General features: G+C 38.7%; 1 protein-coding gene across 2 annotated transcripts in view; it reads left to right on the top strand.

Annotated features, from left to right (window-relative positions):
- LOC130914348 (intermembrane lipid transfer protein VPS13B-like) overlaps positions 1-16302 on the top strand; it is a 625421-nt gene that overhangs the window by 502698 nt on the left and 106421 nt on the right. For both annotated transcript variants that reach the window (XM_057833447.1, XM_057833446.1), the window contains exons 43-46: positions 2172-2353; positions 2445-2665; positions 2852-2983; positions 14482-14643. In XM_057833447.1, coding sequence (XP_057689430.1) covers positions 2172-2353; positions 2445-2665; positions 2852-2983; positions 14482-14643 — 697 coding nt within the window. The remainder of the gene's footprint in view (positions 1-2171; positions 2354-2444; positions 2666-2851; positions 2984-14481; positions 14644-16302) is intronic.

A 16302-nucleotide genomic window follows, 5' to 3' on the forward strand; every position in this document is an offset into this window, starting at 1 on the left:
TGTTAGTTTCAGGGCTCCGGAGTGGCTAAGCTAGCGCGAGTTAATGTCCCTGCTTAGCATACTAACAAAAAACAACATGCACGCATGAGAATCACCGATGACCCATGCAGTCAATGGTGTTGGCTCTGTTTTCAGGATAAAGTTATTAGAATTTACAATTGCATGTCAATAATTGTAATATGAAAAGCAACATTTGAGTGGTATCACTTTTTTTTTTTTTTCACCGCAGACAGAACACTCTATTTTGGTCGCATTTAGAGCTGAAACGAATACTCGAGCAACTCGAAAAACTCGAGTTTAAAAACTGATCCGAGTAATTTTATTCACCTCGAGTAATCGTTTATTTAGAGAGCTCTAAGCATCACGTTTTGCTCGGACTACTTTTAATGCGGGACAACGCGCTAATGTCACGTGTGGAGAGCAAGAAAAAAAAAAAAAACTTACTTCAGCCGACAGCCGCTACAAACGACGCCAACGTTGCTAAATACTAGTCCGTCTGATGCTACGTTGGTAGCAGGTAGCGTCTGATGCGTCTCATAGAGATCACATGTATGTTGAACTAGATGCGCCATGACAGCATCGGCCGCGTCTGGGCAGCATTAGTAAACAACCGCCATCTTAAAGCAGTAGAGCGCTAAGCGCTAATAAATAAGATTAACGTTACTGTCACTACTAGCTCACGTAACGTTAGCCCTGCGGAGGGCTAGGTTTCTATTAATTACGACCACTGAGAGTGATGAGGGTGTACAATAAAAACTTAATAATGCTAACTGTCAATTTTAGCACAGTAGTCTTTGCTGGATTTTTCTTTTTTTAATAAGATCTAAAAGTTTTTTGAGTGAAAGCAGTGAATTAGTCTTTTTTTTTTATTCTAGTTACATCAGAGATGCAATTGTTGGCTGTTTTCAACAATATATATCCAAAATAAAGACATTGATTGACTGAAATTGGTTCAAGATTAGATGAAATGTCTTTTTTTCTCATGTTTATTTATAATTGCTCTCCACCTAAAAATATATTCGTTTTATCCGATTACTCGATTAATCGATAGAATTTTCAGTCCATTACTCGATTACTAAAATATTCGATAGCTGCAGCCCGAGTCGCATTCATTCATCTAAAAAAAATAGTCCTGCTTTAGAATGAAATGAATTATGACAGTTTGGTGTGACATTGTTTTGGCCGCATGACTATTTCGAACAATGATTTCCATTTTGAATTTATTTGACTATGTTACATCTCGTAATACCGTTTTTTATTGGCATGCTAAGTAGGCACCATTAACTTACGCTAGCTTAGCCACTCTGGAGCCCTAAAACTAACAAATAACTGACAAACTGCATGGAATTTTTTTTAAATCAACTCCGCCGACTAAAATAAACCCCAAGTTTCAAGATTAAGCTTAATATAAAAATTCCAAACTTCCCCTTCAAACTTCAAACTTAAATAGAACTTGAAATACTTGACACAAATGGAAATTCAATTAAAACACATGGGGAAAAAAACCACCTAACTTATAAGTGATATGTGTTATCAAGCGAAATAACATTTTTAGGTAGGAAATAAGATTTTTTTCCCCTTTACATAAGAGATAAGATATAAGAAGTTTTTTGAGTGAAAGCAGTGAATGTGTTGTTTTATTTTTCAAGTCACATCTGAGATGCAATTGTTGGCTGTTTTCAACAACATACATAAAAAATAAAGACATTGATTTTCTAAAAATTGTTCAGTATTCTGTGAAATGTCTTGTTTTCTCATGTATATTTATAATTGCTCTTTTTGTTTTATTTTATCCGATTACTCGATTAATGGATGGAATTTTCAGTAGAATACTCGATTACTAAAATATTCGATAGCTGCAGCTCTAGTAATGTTCAATTAGCTTACATTCAGCACCATCAATATGTCATACAATTAATTGGAAATGAATTCCAGCTTCATTTTCCCAAGCAAAAAATACATTGCAACCCAAAACCTTTGAACAGCAGTGAATGTAAAAAAGCAGTTTGACCATTGAAACTTAGACTTTGGAAAATCTGTTGTTGTCAATAGCATTCTTAATAAATAGCAATCTTTTGCATTAGTCATTGTCTCCACTTGTATTCATTTGAACTTCCACCCAAACTTTTATATGAACAAGTATCAAATTTGCTTCTCTTCATTGCCTCCAGTTCAGATAGTGAGTCTGGCTCACAACTACACTGCGATCAGTTGGTATCACCCATGGCCCTTGCAGCGTGCACCCGTGTGGACTCCTGCTTTGCACCTTGGTTTGTCCCCTCATTGGGTGTGTCCCTGCAGCTAGCACACATGCAAGTTCACTTCTGCAACCATCTAGAACAACTGGTCAAAGGTCAGGATTAGGAAAACAATACCAAAATCCTTCAAAGTTCAAAGTTTGAATCTGTTTAGGGACATATTTTGAATATTTGCTTTTTTTGCAGCTCCTTCTCAGAAGCTTCGACCCTTCCTATCAGATAGGAAGTTACCTAAGAAACAAGAGTTCATGGTTATTGGTACGTGGGAACCACAGGTCATCTTGCGTCAGTGGACGAGTGGACCAAGGCGTTGTCAGGAATTCAACTTTTCTACCCAGCTAGACTGCAAGCTGCTGGAGTATCGAAACCTAACACACCTCCAGGTGCTTCAGCCCTGTCTAATACAGGTAAATTAAACTAGAATCAAAGAATCTGAAATGGTATAGTACTGGATTTCTATTAGAATTCTTCTTTTTTTTTTTTTTTTTTTTTTTTTGTTAAAGAAAGAATATCAGTATTCTTCTATTATGGTGATGAAACAAGGTGTATCAAATTTATTAGAATCCATTGATGAGTAGTGTGCTGTATTTCAGGGCCAGGCCACAGCCACATGTTGTCCCTCAAGCATCGTGTGGGATGCAAACATCTTTATGGAACCTATGTTTGCCACAGTCAGTCAGTATGCCATCCATACGTTGGACACTGTCCTACAAAGCTGGAAACAGGTAATACAGACACAATATATATGTATATTAAAATTACATTCACGGTCCAGATTAATTCTGTAATAAATATGAAATACGGTAGTTTTTGGACTATAAGCCACAGCTGTACTCACTGTATTATGGGCTGTTTACACCAAAAGACATTGATTGGTAGTACTTTATTTGACATCGGTGCCATTAGACTGTCATGAGACCGTTATAATTATGACATGACACTGTCATGAGCATTAATGAATGCTTATTGCAGATCTCATTAGTGTCATCCGGCAAATTATCTCACTTTTAAATGGATGTTAAAGATTCGATCTGGACATAAATGGAGGTAGTGACAAAGTGTTTTTTTTTTCGCTTCATACAACGAAAAATTGCTGAACATACAAAAGATAATAGAAACTGTAATAGATCATTCCCACTTGCAGAAAAGACGTACCATAAATGTGCCATAAGATCCTGCTGCCCTTTAGGTCAGAATATTTCCCATCATGCTCAGTCACTTGATCCTCCTATTGGCCTATTGTTGTTATGACAAAAGGTAAGGTTCTACATTTTTGTAGTTTTTCTTTTTTGTTTGTTTTTTTGTTTTATTTATCTTCATTATGTTCATTACAGTCATTAACGGTTAGGTTAGGTTAGGTTAGGTTAGGTTAGGTTAGGTTAGGTTAGGTTAGGTTAGGTTAGGTTAGGTTAGGTTAGGTTAGGTTAGGTATATGAAATGATTCAAATGTATTTGGCTCCTGTTTCATTCTGATTTTGCCCTTATTATAAATTTACTGCAGTGTTTTAATAGCGCTTGGAATGAATTAGGTGATTTACATTTAAAACTCAATTCATTATATGAAAAAAATTATGATACAAAACCCACTCCAGATCGAATTTCATATCTTGAGGTACGGCTGTATTTGTGAAAGTGATGGCGACAGCCACATTTTAAAATAGTCTGTGATATAGTAGCTCTGATCATTATTACGATGAAACTTTGAAGTGATGTAATTGGAAAGGTTAGTAGAAGAAAATTTTTGGAATGCTTTGATAATTTTGGGGCAAGTTTTTATGTGGTAAAAGCCACGTTTTGCGTTTATGTGTGAGTTAGATGAATCTCCCTCTTCTGCATAAAATGTTCCTTAAAATCTGGAACAGAACTTCTTATGAACTGCTCTGAAAGAGGCCAGCACCATTGTCACAACGGTGCTGAAATTAAATGAGCCAGATGTGAGGGAATGTACAGTTATAAGGAATTTTGTCATAGGTGATGTGGCATCACTCCTCCTCCTTACTGCTGGCTCTAATACAGCCCTTTGAACAATCAGCAAGTTCCAATGCAATATGGTTGATGGATATCATTATCGTTTTTTTTGTTTGTTTGTTTGTTTTTTTTTCCTGGCATTTCTAAAATGTTGATACAATTGTTTATATTTTTTACAAACAGTTTATTTATGGATTTTGACAAGCTAATGAGCTGCATATATTTTAAGTAAACATCCCATAATACAATGTGGACACCTGTTGGTTATAGTGCAGTGTGACTTATATATACACCCTCTCTTTAGTATAGTGTTATTGCAAGTGCAGTGTTCCCGCGGGTCCTTAAAAAGTTTTAAAATGTCTCAAATTTAAAATCCAGATTGTTAAGGGCTTAAACAGTGTTGTTTTTGTCAACGATTACTATAACGATTATATTTCATCGCCAAACAATTTTTCTTGATGATGAAGAGATGATAACGAGCTAAAACGTGTCTTGGGAGACTAAAACATAATGAAACAAATGCCAGTTTTCATCTGACGATATGAGAACAAGACAAAAATGGGCCACAGTTTTTGTCACATGTCACATTTATGTGTCGTTAACCTGCATCGTAGCAGTGTCTGGTTGTGTCACTCATGTGACCTGCTGCGACCTTCCAACTCACCCATTTGCTACAACCCTATACTACAGTGGGGTTGAATAATTTTGATACAACTGTATGAACAAATACAGTTTTCCTTTCAAATGTGGTGGGTGCGGCTTGTAGTCATCATCTGGTGTGTCTCAACCGCAATTTCACTCAGTTCGGAACATGGGAGATGGATACTAGAATTTGTACATACAATGAGGAATAGTAATTTGTTCTATATACATAGTATTGCATTACTTGACATTCAAGCAGTTGACTTGATTGAGACAAAGTGAAATCTTGTTCTTGCTCGTAGCACAGTCCAAGTAAATCTCTCATGGAAATCCCAAGATAACATTATCTATGCTCTGATATAGAATATGCACAAAGACAGTCGAGTCACCCATCTCCTTACCCCGGTGGTATATCAGCTAAACAAAACCATAACAAAATGGAGCAGTTCACAAGAATAGTTTAGATTTTATGCGACTCGTGTATATATACAGTAGACATATAATGTGCAGAAAGGGACCGTCTTTTATAGTTGGTTGTAAATCATGACCAAGACGGCCGCAGTGTTTCTGTTATACTTAAGCACTTCAGTCCTTGTCATCCCTGCTTTCTCAACTCTTACCACTGCCTCTGGTAACCAGCATCGCATAGTGTTTGAAGTCATGCCCAAGAAAATATTGTAATATTTGAGTGATGACACCTGCTAAGACCTCATCTAGCCCAAGTCCTCCACCCACTTCTCTACCACACACACATGCATGCGCACTCACTAGGGACATTCAGGCTTTGCATGGCTCTGCTCAACTGTGCTGACTCATTATACTGACCCCTGGAGACATGAAGTATCCTCATGGTTTTTCTTTTGAAAAATAATATCTGCATATTTTGTAGCAAAAAACAGCTGTGGTTTTTACCTTGTGAGAATAAAATAGATCAAATACATACAACTCTGTCTTAAATTAAAAAGGCAGCTGATTTATTTATATTTTTTACTTGATAATGACAGTTTTAATTAGAGCTGTTGTATGATGGATCTTTTTAACCATCGGCTTCATTATTTTATTGGTGCTAGTTAATGCTTATATCCAATTTCCATTCATTAATTTCGCCATAAATAATACTTGTACGAATGAGCACTGTAATGAAGTAGTGTTTTGGATATGTTGATGTCTTTATATAACCTGCCAACCATTACGACTTGGTCATTTCATACCCCATAGGGATTTTCTGATATTCACTAGGGCTCAGTTCGTCAAGTTGTTGAGTTTATGTATTGTTTTGATTGGACTAAACAGCAGCAACCTTGGAACTTCTACACAGCTACTTCAACCACTTTGCCAAAATAAGGGGAAAACACGTCGTAATTATGAGGTAAATGTGCTGCATGTGGGTATGGTTGTTTTGGAGACGGGGTAGAGAGGGGTCAAACAAACACACCTATTTGAAAATTGTGTTGCACTGTGAAAGACCTGAGCTCTGGATATGAATGTGATTTAAAGTGCCTGTGACACCATAAAAAAATCTTAAATAGCATTATTATGTGAATTAAAATCATATTTTCAGACGATTTGATTATATACAACCTTCTGGCAAAGCGCAGATGACGAGAAATGAGTCTTTTAATCTGCTGTTTAGCCCCGCCTGTCACTATAGCGCTCTAGTGCCTCCAGCTGGTTGATGACTTCGGCAGAGTAACGATTTCAGCTGATTTAGTAGTCGGCCCATTGAGGAAGGGAGGTTCAGAATGAGGATAATGCAAAAGAGAGCAGCAAAATGTCATCATTGTTTTAATCCCTCTACTCCAATATTTTTACACGATATTCTTTTTATCTAAGTATTTTTCCCTAATTGCTAAATAAATTGTATGGTCATGACAAATAACAGTCATGTTCTAAATGCAATATGAAATATTAAAAATGCATTTATTCAGTACGACAGGGCTAAACTACTGGATAATAGTAAAAACTGCCGACTTCTTAAACCTCCCGAACGGTATTTTAAGCCACCGGAGTTAGTCCGGCTTTTGTCATTCACCTGTCCCGGCTTCGGAGACGGAGGAAAGAGCGTAAACAAAACAGGAGGCGTGAGAGCAACATGCTTACCTGAACCGGGCGGCTCTTCCAAGTCTTTTCCTTGCCTTTCAAAAACGAAAAATCACACAAAACTCCCCCGACTCGTGTCACACACGGCAGCAGGGTTGTCTTCACCGATGGGCCAGCCCCCGGCGGCGAGAAAGTTTCGCTGTTCTGCTGCAGCCAGGGCAGGCAGGCAGTGCTTGTTGCTGGGACGCAGAGGGGTCGCGTTGGACAAACCGTCCGACATCGGAGCCTGTGGCTGCCCGGGCCCAAGCCGAGAATAGTGCTCCCTCGGCGGGCACGCGAAGAGGACCGAGGGGGGAGGAAGTCTGGCCACAATGAAGAACCGGAGACGAGAGCGGGGCGCTCCCCGAGCACAAGACGAGGATAGTGTTCTCTCGGCGGGCATACGAAGAGGGTAGATTGGGGTGGAAGTCTCTACACAATCGAGAACCGCAGACGAGAGCGCGTGGCTGCCCGAGCACGGACGCTCATCGGCCAGCGACCATGGTGTGCGACAAGCCGCCGGTCGTCGGCCGAGTGGCCTTCTCGGTGGACAGGGACCATTGTCACCCACAAAATTCAAGCCACCTTATTAAAGTTTGTATTAAGTTTGCCATGATCCCAGTATTTCACATAACATAAAACCAAGTAGCTTACTCACTTAGTCATCCGTCCAATGGTTTTGATTCTTGGACTTGTTTTGCCCATTCTTTGTGGTGAACAAGGATCTTTTGGAAATCCGAAAATCCTCACACCACTCTCCCTGGTGTAGCAACAAAAGCCTACAGCACATTGGGCTGGGGTGATGCAAAAAAATAAACTAATTAATCCGCAAAATCAGCTGAATCCGCAGTCCTTTTGCATACGAAAGTAATGGCTGTATTGTGAGATAATTAGTCTGTTGACGTCACATTCGCCTTCTTCTTCGGTCCGAGTCCGTGACCAGAAGTCTTTCATTTCCGTAGCGCGGGGATCAAAAAAATTGAATAAATACATTGATCGCTTCCACACACATCCAAGCAGTCAATTTCATTCAGGACCATAAAATATCGGGCGTAATATGAAATAAACATGCTTTTTTGTGTCACAGGCACTTTATTTGTGACTAAAGTGTGGACGCGTGCCTTTCATGAAATGTGATCCAAATTGAAAACCAGCCTTTGTCCTGGCATAACAGAATGATATACAGTATCTTCACTTGCAAAATGATGTGATTCAGTTCAGTACAGTTCCTGGTTTCAAGACTGAAAGGCACGGCTGTTGTTACGTGGCCTTATGGGTTGCCCCATTGAAAATATTTCTCAACTACTACACAAGTTAATGCTATTAGTCCATGTATGGACATAGCGCATAATGATTTATGTGTTTATAGACATACACATTGTTGTAGTCATGGTGACATGAGTTGCTGTTCTATTCATAATAGCACCAATAGATTTTCTGTTGTCAGAAATATAAAAGCCAAATGGCATTTCAATGGTAAATATCCTCACCTGTGTCTTCCATCTATTCAAGGCTTTCTGTTGGCACGATCCAGCAGTTAAACACTCATGTATTATTAAGCCAATCTCATCACAAGTAAGGATTGTGGTTGAGTTTTTGTTTTACTGTTATTTTCAAGAACATATTAGTATTAAATGAATCAGATGTATCTTTTTGGAATCATATCAGGTCCTTGAATTACGTTGTCCCATACAAGCCTCACCTCAGCTCTTGCATTTTAACGTCATGCCTCAGTTTTCAATTCCCCATCCCCATCTTTGCTGCCTCTCAGCTCCGAAACCTCAGGAAAGTGGCTTTGGGGTAAGAAGCCACACAAAAGCCTTGCACGATGTGTTTTTTCACAAAATCTTCACAGTCCTTCATATACAGTATTCTAGTAAGACTGCAAACGTCTTCTCCTTTGTCAATTCCATACACGCATGCCTTCACAGACAGAGACACGCACTCACACTAATTCTGTGTTCACACATTTTGTCTCCTTGTGCAAAGTGAAACAATATGTTAAAAGATAGTTTTCCCGGTAGTAGCAGATGTATGGGTATGCGGGTCATCTTTCGAAGAACATTGAGATCAGAGGTGCTTCTCGGCTGCCACGGTGCGGCTCACAGATGTACTTTTTTATTTTTTTATCAGGATAGAACTCCTGAGATCTATCATCGTCACTCAAGGGGGTCCCATATTTTACAAACATCAAAACAAAAGCCCGCCTGCTAGGGCTGCAACTAAAGATTATTTTTTATAATTGATTAATAGGACAATTAATTGAGTGATTAATTAGATAAATGTCACTTTTTTCAATTACCTAGTTGTTTTAGGCATGTTGTAAGTAAAAATGAAGATAAACTGGAGGTCTGTTTCCTTCAAAAATATTTTATTACAGCTTCCTGACTTCACTGTAGTCTACAACTGTACTGTTTTAAGTACTCAAAACTAGTTAAAGTTGTTAATAAAGGTTTTGAGTCTAAAACATAAAAATAATTTCTCAGTACACAAATAAAAAAAAAGTCCTGTTCATTCAAATTTTTAAAAAAAGTGCTCCTGATTGACATTTTATTCTTCTTATGGGCAAAGCGCTGTGATAAATTGTGTCAATGACTCATTTATTTTCTTTAAACCGACTAAACAACAAAATCGAATAAAGGAGAGGCAGACAGCAAGGAATCAGTTTTCTTTATCAAACAGTTGTTCAAAAATACATTCCAAATCCAATTTCAAAGCACACTATCTTGTATGACAATTTACAGTTCGAATGGAAGTTTGTGTTTGAAGGAGACTCTAAGCCAGGCATGTCCAAAGTCCGGCCCGGGGGCCAAATGCAGCCCGTGGTCAAATTTCATCCGGTCCCTAGCCTCTGTCATAAAATCAATAATGTCTGGCCCGCACACAGACTTAATAAATTGGTCAGCAGTACTGCTACCAGCATACGAAGTAGCTTACACACTAAATTTACCCACTAAAAGGCAGCAGCACTCTAAGAAACATTACCCTGTGTGACCCTTTACTTCCAATTTTCTAAAATGGCGACAATCAACAACAAAAAAAGTTGATTGCGACGGCAGACGCTTCAAGGATAGGTGGAAATTGGACTATTTGTTCACTAAAATATGCAACAACTGTACCTCATTTGCAGAGACAGTCGCTGTTTTTAAAGAGTTCAATGTGAGGCAATAATACCAAACAAGACACGCTGACTTGTACGACATAGCATAATCACTAACTAGCTTAGCGCTGCATGCTAAGTACTAACGTCTCATCAACAAAGAATACAAACATACAATTGGCTTCATTTACTTACCTCTGACAGAGGCACGCTGGATCTAACTCTCGCGTAAATATTATTGATTCAGCAACTAAACGTGTAGCAGTGAACTCTTTCTCTCTCTTGCTGTAATCACTGGCACGCACGCACAGCCTCACAATACACACAAACAAGGACCCAAACGGAACTGCTCATGGCTGCTGGCAAAAAGTGATTATCAAATTCGTTTACAACTAATTCATTATTCGATGTAATCAATTAGTTGTTTCAGCTTTACTGCCCGCCCTCCAGAAAAAGAAAAAAAAACCCAAACTGAAGAAAGAACAGTAAATAAACAGTAAAATGCATCCAGCAGCATAACAAACACTACCAATAGAAAAACTAGAAATGATACATAGTGGACAATATCCTCCATAAATTCAATTCCTAAACATTTTATACACATATACTTCATGACCAATAAGTTTAAAGGCAAGAACAGATTACCATAAAATGACTAGAAAGCCCACCTGACTGTAAGCCGCACTGCCCCAATTTCACAAAATTTAAGGAAAAGTCCATATTTACATCCGACACGACCTATCGTAATATTGGATATGGGAGATGTTACATTGAAATATCTGATTGATCAAAAATATTTTTATTAACCAAACAAACACGCATCAAATCACTGAGTCATGCTCTCATTCATATGTAACGGATCTGGAATGGTTTCACCTAAACATTGAAATGGTGGTAGGTTATTGAGGTTTAGATACGGTAGCGTGAGATGTCAATTTAACATAGTTTTGCCATCAAAAGGATAATGGATTTCATCTGCACCAAAACTAGTAAAAAGTTACTTAGTTTGAATGTTTTTTGACAAGACAAAAGGAATTATTTGAGATATCCATAAAATGAAAATTGAAAGGAGTGTCACTCTTGGTGGATGCTACAAAATACTTCAAACAGTGTTTTCCTATTAAATGGCAGTGGTCACCCATTCTTGAGTGGCTCTTTGAAACAGAGTGGCTGTCTTTGACTCTTTATTCTCATCTGGTTGTCCACTCCTAAATATTTTACAGGCTTCAGTCTGGAGTTTCATATTTTATATGGTCTTATTTTGAGTGGGTATCATTATTTACCATTTGTATTCCAGACATTTTATGGGCATCTGTGTATTTGTCACTTGCTTGGACTCTGAATACTAAAGTAATAGTATCTGGTTTGATGAATGAAATTTATACTTTGAATCCTGATGCAGAAGCTGACAGAAGTTGACATTTCGTCCTGTTTTAGTGAACAAGAATTGTTTTCTTTTAAAATGTATGTTTTCCTTCATATTTGTCAATCAAAATGGATTGAAAAGTGGCGATTGCTATCATAGAAGGAATGTTTTGTGCCATGCCTATCATACTGGCTTGTGGATTGGAGTAGAAATACTATACCATCAAAGAGCTGGCTTAGCAAGATAGCACCAGGAAGTTTGTAAATATGCAGTCTCAGATTTGATAGGGAACGCAGATAATGTTCCACTGTATAACTGGACGTGGTTATGAAACCAGTGCAGCTGTCACATTTATATTTTACTCACCCTTACCTCCTTCCACTAGTCCTTCTGTCAATATCATTCCTTCTCTCTCTCTGTCTCTCTCCCAACTCTCATTTGCTCTCTCACACTCTCACTTTAGTGTTCTGTATGACTTGCCGTCATTTTCATCATTAAGTTCTATTACAATTATTTAAACTTTCCCATCCGTTTTCAATCGCCTCAGCAACCTCACAACCTTAAACGTGCTTGGCAATCAAACTGTAAGCTTTTACTGCCAGCCTGTTATAACCACCAACCCTTCTGCCATTTGAAAGTCTGTCATTTTTAGGAGTAGTTGTAATAAATAGGCTTTCTGAACTATACTCTTGGAGAGAAGGATTCCCTTAGGGTCGACACGATTTCAATGAAGCCCAAACACAATTATAAAATGTCTGCAGTGGTATGAAAAAGTATCTGAACCCTTTGGAATTTCTCACATTTCTGCATAAAATCCCCATCAAATGTGATCTGAACTTTGGCAAAATCACACAGATGAAGAAACGGTGTCTGCTGTAACAAACTACCCAAACATTTATAGGTTTTCATACTTTAATGAAGATAGTATGCAATCAATGATAGAAGGGTGAAAAATAAGTAAGTGAACCATCTCATTTAATATTTTGTGCCCCCCCCCCCCTTTGGCAGCAATAACTTCAACCAGATGCTTCCTGTAGCTGCAGATCAGTCTGGCACATCAATCAGGACTTATCTTGGTCCATTCTTCTCTACAAAACTGCTGTAGTTCAGTCAGATTCCTGGGATGTCTGGCATGAATCGCTGTCTTTAGGTCATGCCACAGCATCTCAATGGGGTTCAAGTCTGGACTTTGACTTGGCCACTCCAGAACATATTTATTCTTCTGAAACCATTCTGAAGTGGATTTACTTCTGTGTTTTGGATCATTGTCTTGTTGCAGCATCCATCCTCTTTTTAGCTTCAACTGTCTAACAGAAGGCCTCAGGTTTTCCTGCCAAACATCCTGATAAACTTTCGAATTCATTCTTCCATTAATCATTGCAGGTTGTCGAGGCCCTGAGGCAGCAAACAGCCCCAAATCATGTTGCTCCCTCCACCATGCTTTCACGGTGGGGATGAGGTGATGTTAGTGAGCTGTTCCATTTTTCCTCCACACATGACGTTGTGTGTTACTCCCAAACAATTCAGCTTTGGTTTCATCAGTCCACAAAATATTTTGCCAAAACCTCTGTGGATTGTCCAAAAGCCTTTTTGCAAAAATTAAATGAGCAACAATGTTTTTTTTGTTTTTGTTTTTTTTTTTAAGACAGCTGTGGCTTCCTCCGTGGAGTCCTCCCTTGAACACCTCCCTTAGCATCATCTTTGGTGGCCGGCCACTCCCTGGGAGAGAAGCAACAGCGCCAAACTCTCCATTTGTAGACAACTTCTCTGACTGTCGATTGATGAACATCCAGACTTTTATCGATGGTTTTGTATTCTTTCCTAGCTTTATACAAATCAACAATCCTTGATTACATTTTGTACGAGATGTGTGTTTTATAGTGGGCAGGGCAGATTTAAACCACTCCTCAGTGATTGGGCACACACCTGACTTAACATGTTTGGTAAAAATTGGTTTCAATTGCTCTTTGTCTCCTTAGGCAGAGGGTTCACTTACTTATTTTTCCCCCTTAGGTCATTGTTTGCATGCCATCCTCATTAAAATATGAAAACCTATAAATGTCTGGACGGTTTTAGTCAAATCAGACACTGTATTTTCATCTGTGTGATTTTGACCAAGAGCAGATCACATTTGATGGTGATTTTATGCAGGAATGTAAGAAATTCCAAAAGCTTCAGATACTTATTCATACCACTGTGTATTGTTTTTCCCCATATATTCTGTTTGATTCTGTCAAAATTACACATGAAGACAGGCATGCATGAGACCTATTGGTTTTCTCATTGATCTAAGGATTTAGATCAGACTAGGAACACAGTATCACAAATGACTCTCCAACCGGAGTGCCCTCTTTGTTAATCTCCCCCCCCCCTCCCCCATACTCAAATCAATATAGTAATGATCACATAATAGCACTGCTGTTAGCAATTACCCAACTTTTTGTTCTGTCCTAATAAGAACTCAGCGATAATTATATACGACAGTCATTATAGAATTGCTGAAACAATAAATGAGATGACAGCCTAAGACTTGTGCACATGCTGTATGCTTACCACATGAATGCTTAGTGCAGTAGTTTAATCATAAAATACAACAAAAATGCATTCATTAATTTACCAAATAAACATGAAATGTATTAAATTAGTTTTAACAATTGTTTCTTTTTGCTACTTTGGGAAAAGCAGTCGGATGTGAGAAAGTCAAGTGTTTCTGAAGCAGAGAAACCAAGATGTAGATTTGCCTCTCATCTTCATTCCAGGCAGTATCCTGGTTAGCTGTCATCGTGTGATTTGTACTCCCCTGTTGAGGTTGTGTTGCTCCCACAGATGAATCACCACAATCTCCTACTGACTCACAGCTGACCTGGAAAGATCTGATTTTTGTTTTTGTTTTGTTTTTTTCATCATTTTTAAAGTTTAAGAATCCATAACCTCCTAACTTAATCTTGATGTTGTTGTAAATGCACTCGTAACCAAGCCACAATACATTATTGGAGACCTAAAAGCTTCTATCTTCTATCATCTTATGAGCTCCTCAGTCCAACTACCATTGTGCTTGTCATTGACAGAATGGAAACCCAGAGGCTGAGGAACTAGTTTACAGCCACTATGTCATCTGCAACGATACCCATGAGACTCTGCGCTTTGGCCAGGTTGACACAGACGAGAACGTGCTGCTGGCAAGCCTCCACAGCCACCAGTACAGCTGGAGATCCCACAAATCTCCCCAGGTAACGCAAACATACAAAGGTTGGGAAGTACCTGACAGCCCAGATCTTTGTGGTTTTGCTGTTATTTCAGTTCATGTATGCTCTTACAACACACAAAGGAACGTTAAAACAAAAAAAGTTTCTTACATCATTGCATAGCAGGGAGACGATATGGTAATAAACAAAAGCTGTCATTATGATTTAGTTGTATTAAGGATGCACCCAGACGGGGGGTAGGTATTTGAGTAACTTGACTATTGTGACTCAGTTTTTCTTTTATTTTTAATGTACCGTAATTTTCGGACTACAAGCCGCTACTTTTTTCCCTCATTAGCAACGTTTACATGCTGACTTTTATTCATACCGATTCAAATCATTCCGAATGGAAATTTCAGATCAGCTGTTTACATGTCACTTCATCTATTCCAATCCAGCGTTTACATGTGACTGCCTTTATTCCGAAAGGACGTTTGACAACTGCCGTCTGACATGCGCAGATTAATCAAAACAAAGCGTCACGTTGCAAAACATGGAGATCGATCGTCGGAGTGCTGCTGTTTTAACTTTAACCCACTTGTTGTGTTTGTGGGTCGTATCCGCTTCTGCTGTTTTGCTCTTTTGCCTTGTAGTAGCCGGTTTTCCACCGGTTTCTAATCTGGCCAACGCTCCGGTCTATTCCGGCTTCGTGTAACCTCTCGTGAACTTTTTTAAATAGTTCACTGTTCCCCGTTTTACGCCCGTCTAAGCGAGCAATTATATTCAATTCTTTTAAAGTTTGAATTAAATATAATCTTTCCGCCGGACTCCAATTAGGTGCGCTGTGCTTGGAAGCCATGTTGCAAGTGACGTTACTTACGTCACAAAGTGACGTCACCACGTCAATACGGAGCATGTGCGGAAAGAACGCAACCAGACACCATTCCGCTTCCCTGTTTACATGATATAATTTTACTTCTAATCGGTTTGGGAAAAGGAATATTCCACCCCTGTGAATCGGAATGAAATTCCATTCGGTTTGGGCCTGTTCATCCCGAATGAGGTATTTATATGGAACACATTTATTCGTTTTGAACAAATATTCCGATTGTAATTGGAATATTTGGCTCCATGTAAACGATGCAAGTGTTAATCCTGCGGTTTATAGTCCAGTGCAGCTTATTTGTTTATTTATTTAGGTTAATAGGAAACACTTTATTTGACAGCGGCGTCATAAGACCGCCGTAATGATGACATGACACTATCATGGGCATTATTTAATGCTTATGACATGTCATTAAGTGTCATCCGGCAAATTTTGTCACTAACTCCATTTATGTCCAGCTTGGATGTTTCACATCCATTCAAAAGTGAGATAATTTGCCAGATGACACTAAATGACATCTGTCATAAGCATTCATTAATGCTCATGACAGTGTCATGTCATAATAGCGTACCGCACAAATGCTATTTTTAGACCGCAAGGCTGCGTGACGTCACCATCGTAAACCAGAAGGGGGTCAACATACTGTAGAAGAGCGCTTGAATGCAACCAATGCGAGTACTGCTTGTTTTCTGCCAGTAGTCTTTCAAAAAAGAACATGCAGTGTAAACACTGCTGCTACGGAACTTGTGAAAATGACTCTAGACATTACGACCGGCCACATATGAAGGATGTTTTTTTTTTTTTCATACATTTCCCGA

Source organism: Corythoichthys intestinalis, chromosome 4, assembly GCF_030265065.1.
Source record: "Corythoichthys intestinalis isolate RoL2023-P3 chromosome 4, ASM3026506v1, whole genome shotgun sequence".
Classification (NCBI taxonomy): Eukaryota; Metazoa; Chordata; class Actinopteri; order Syngnathiformes; family Syngnathidae; genus Corythoichthys; species Corythoichthys intestinalis.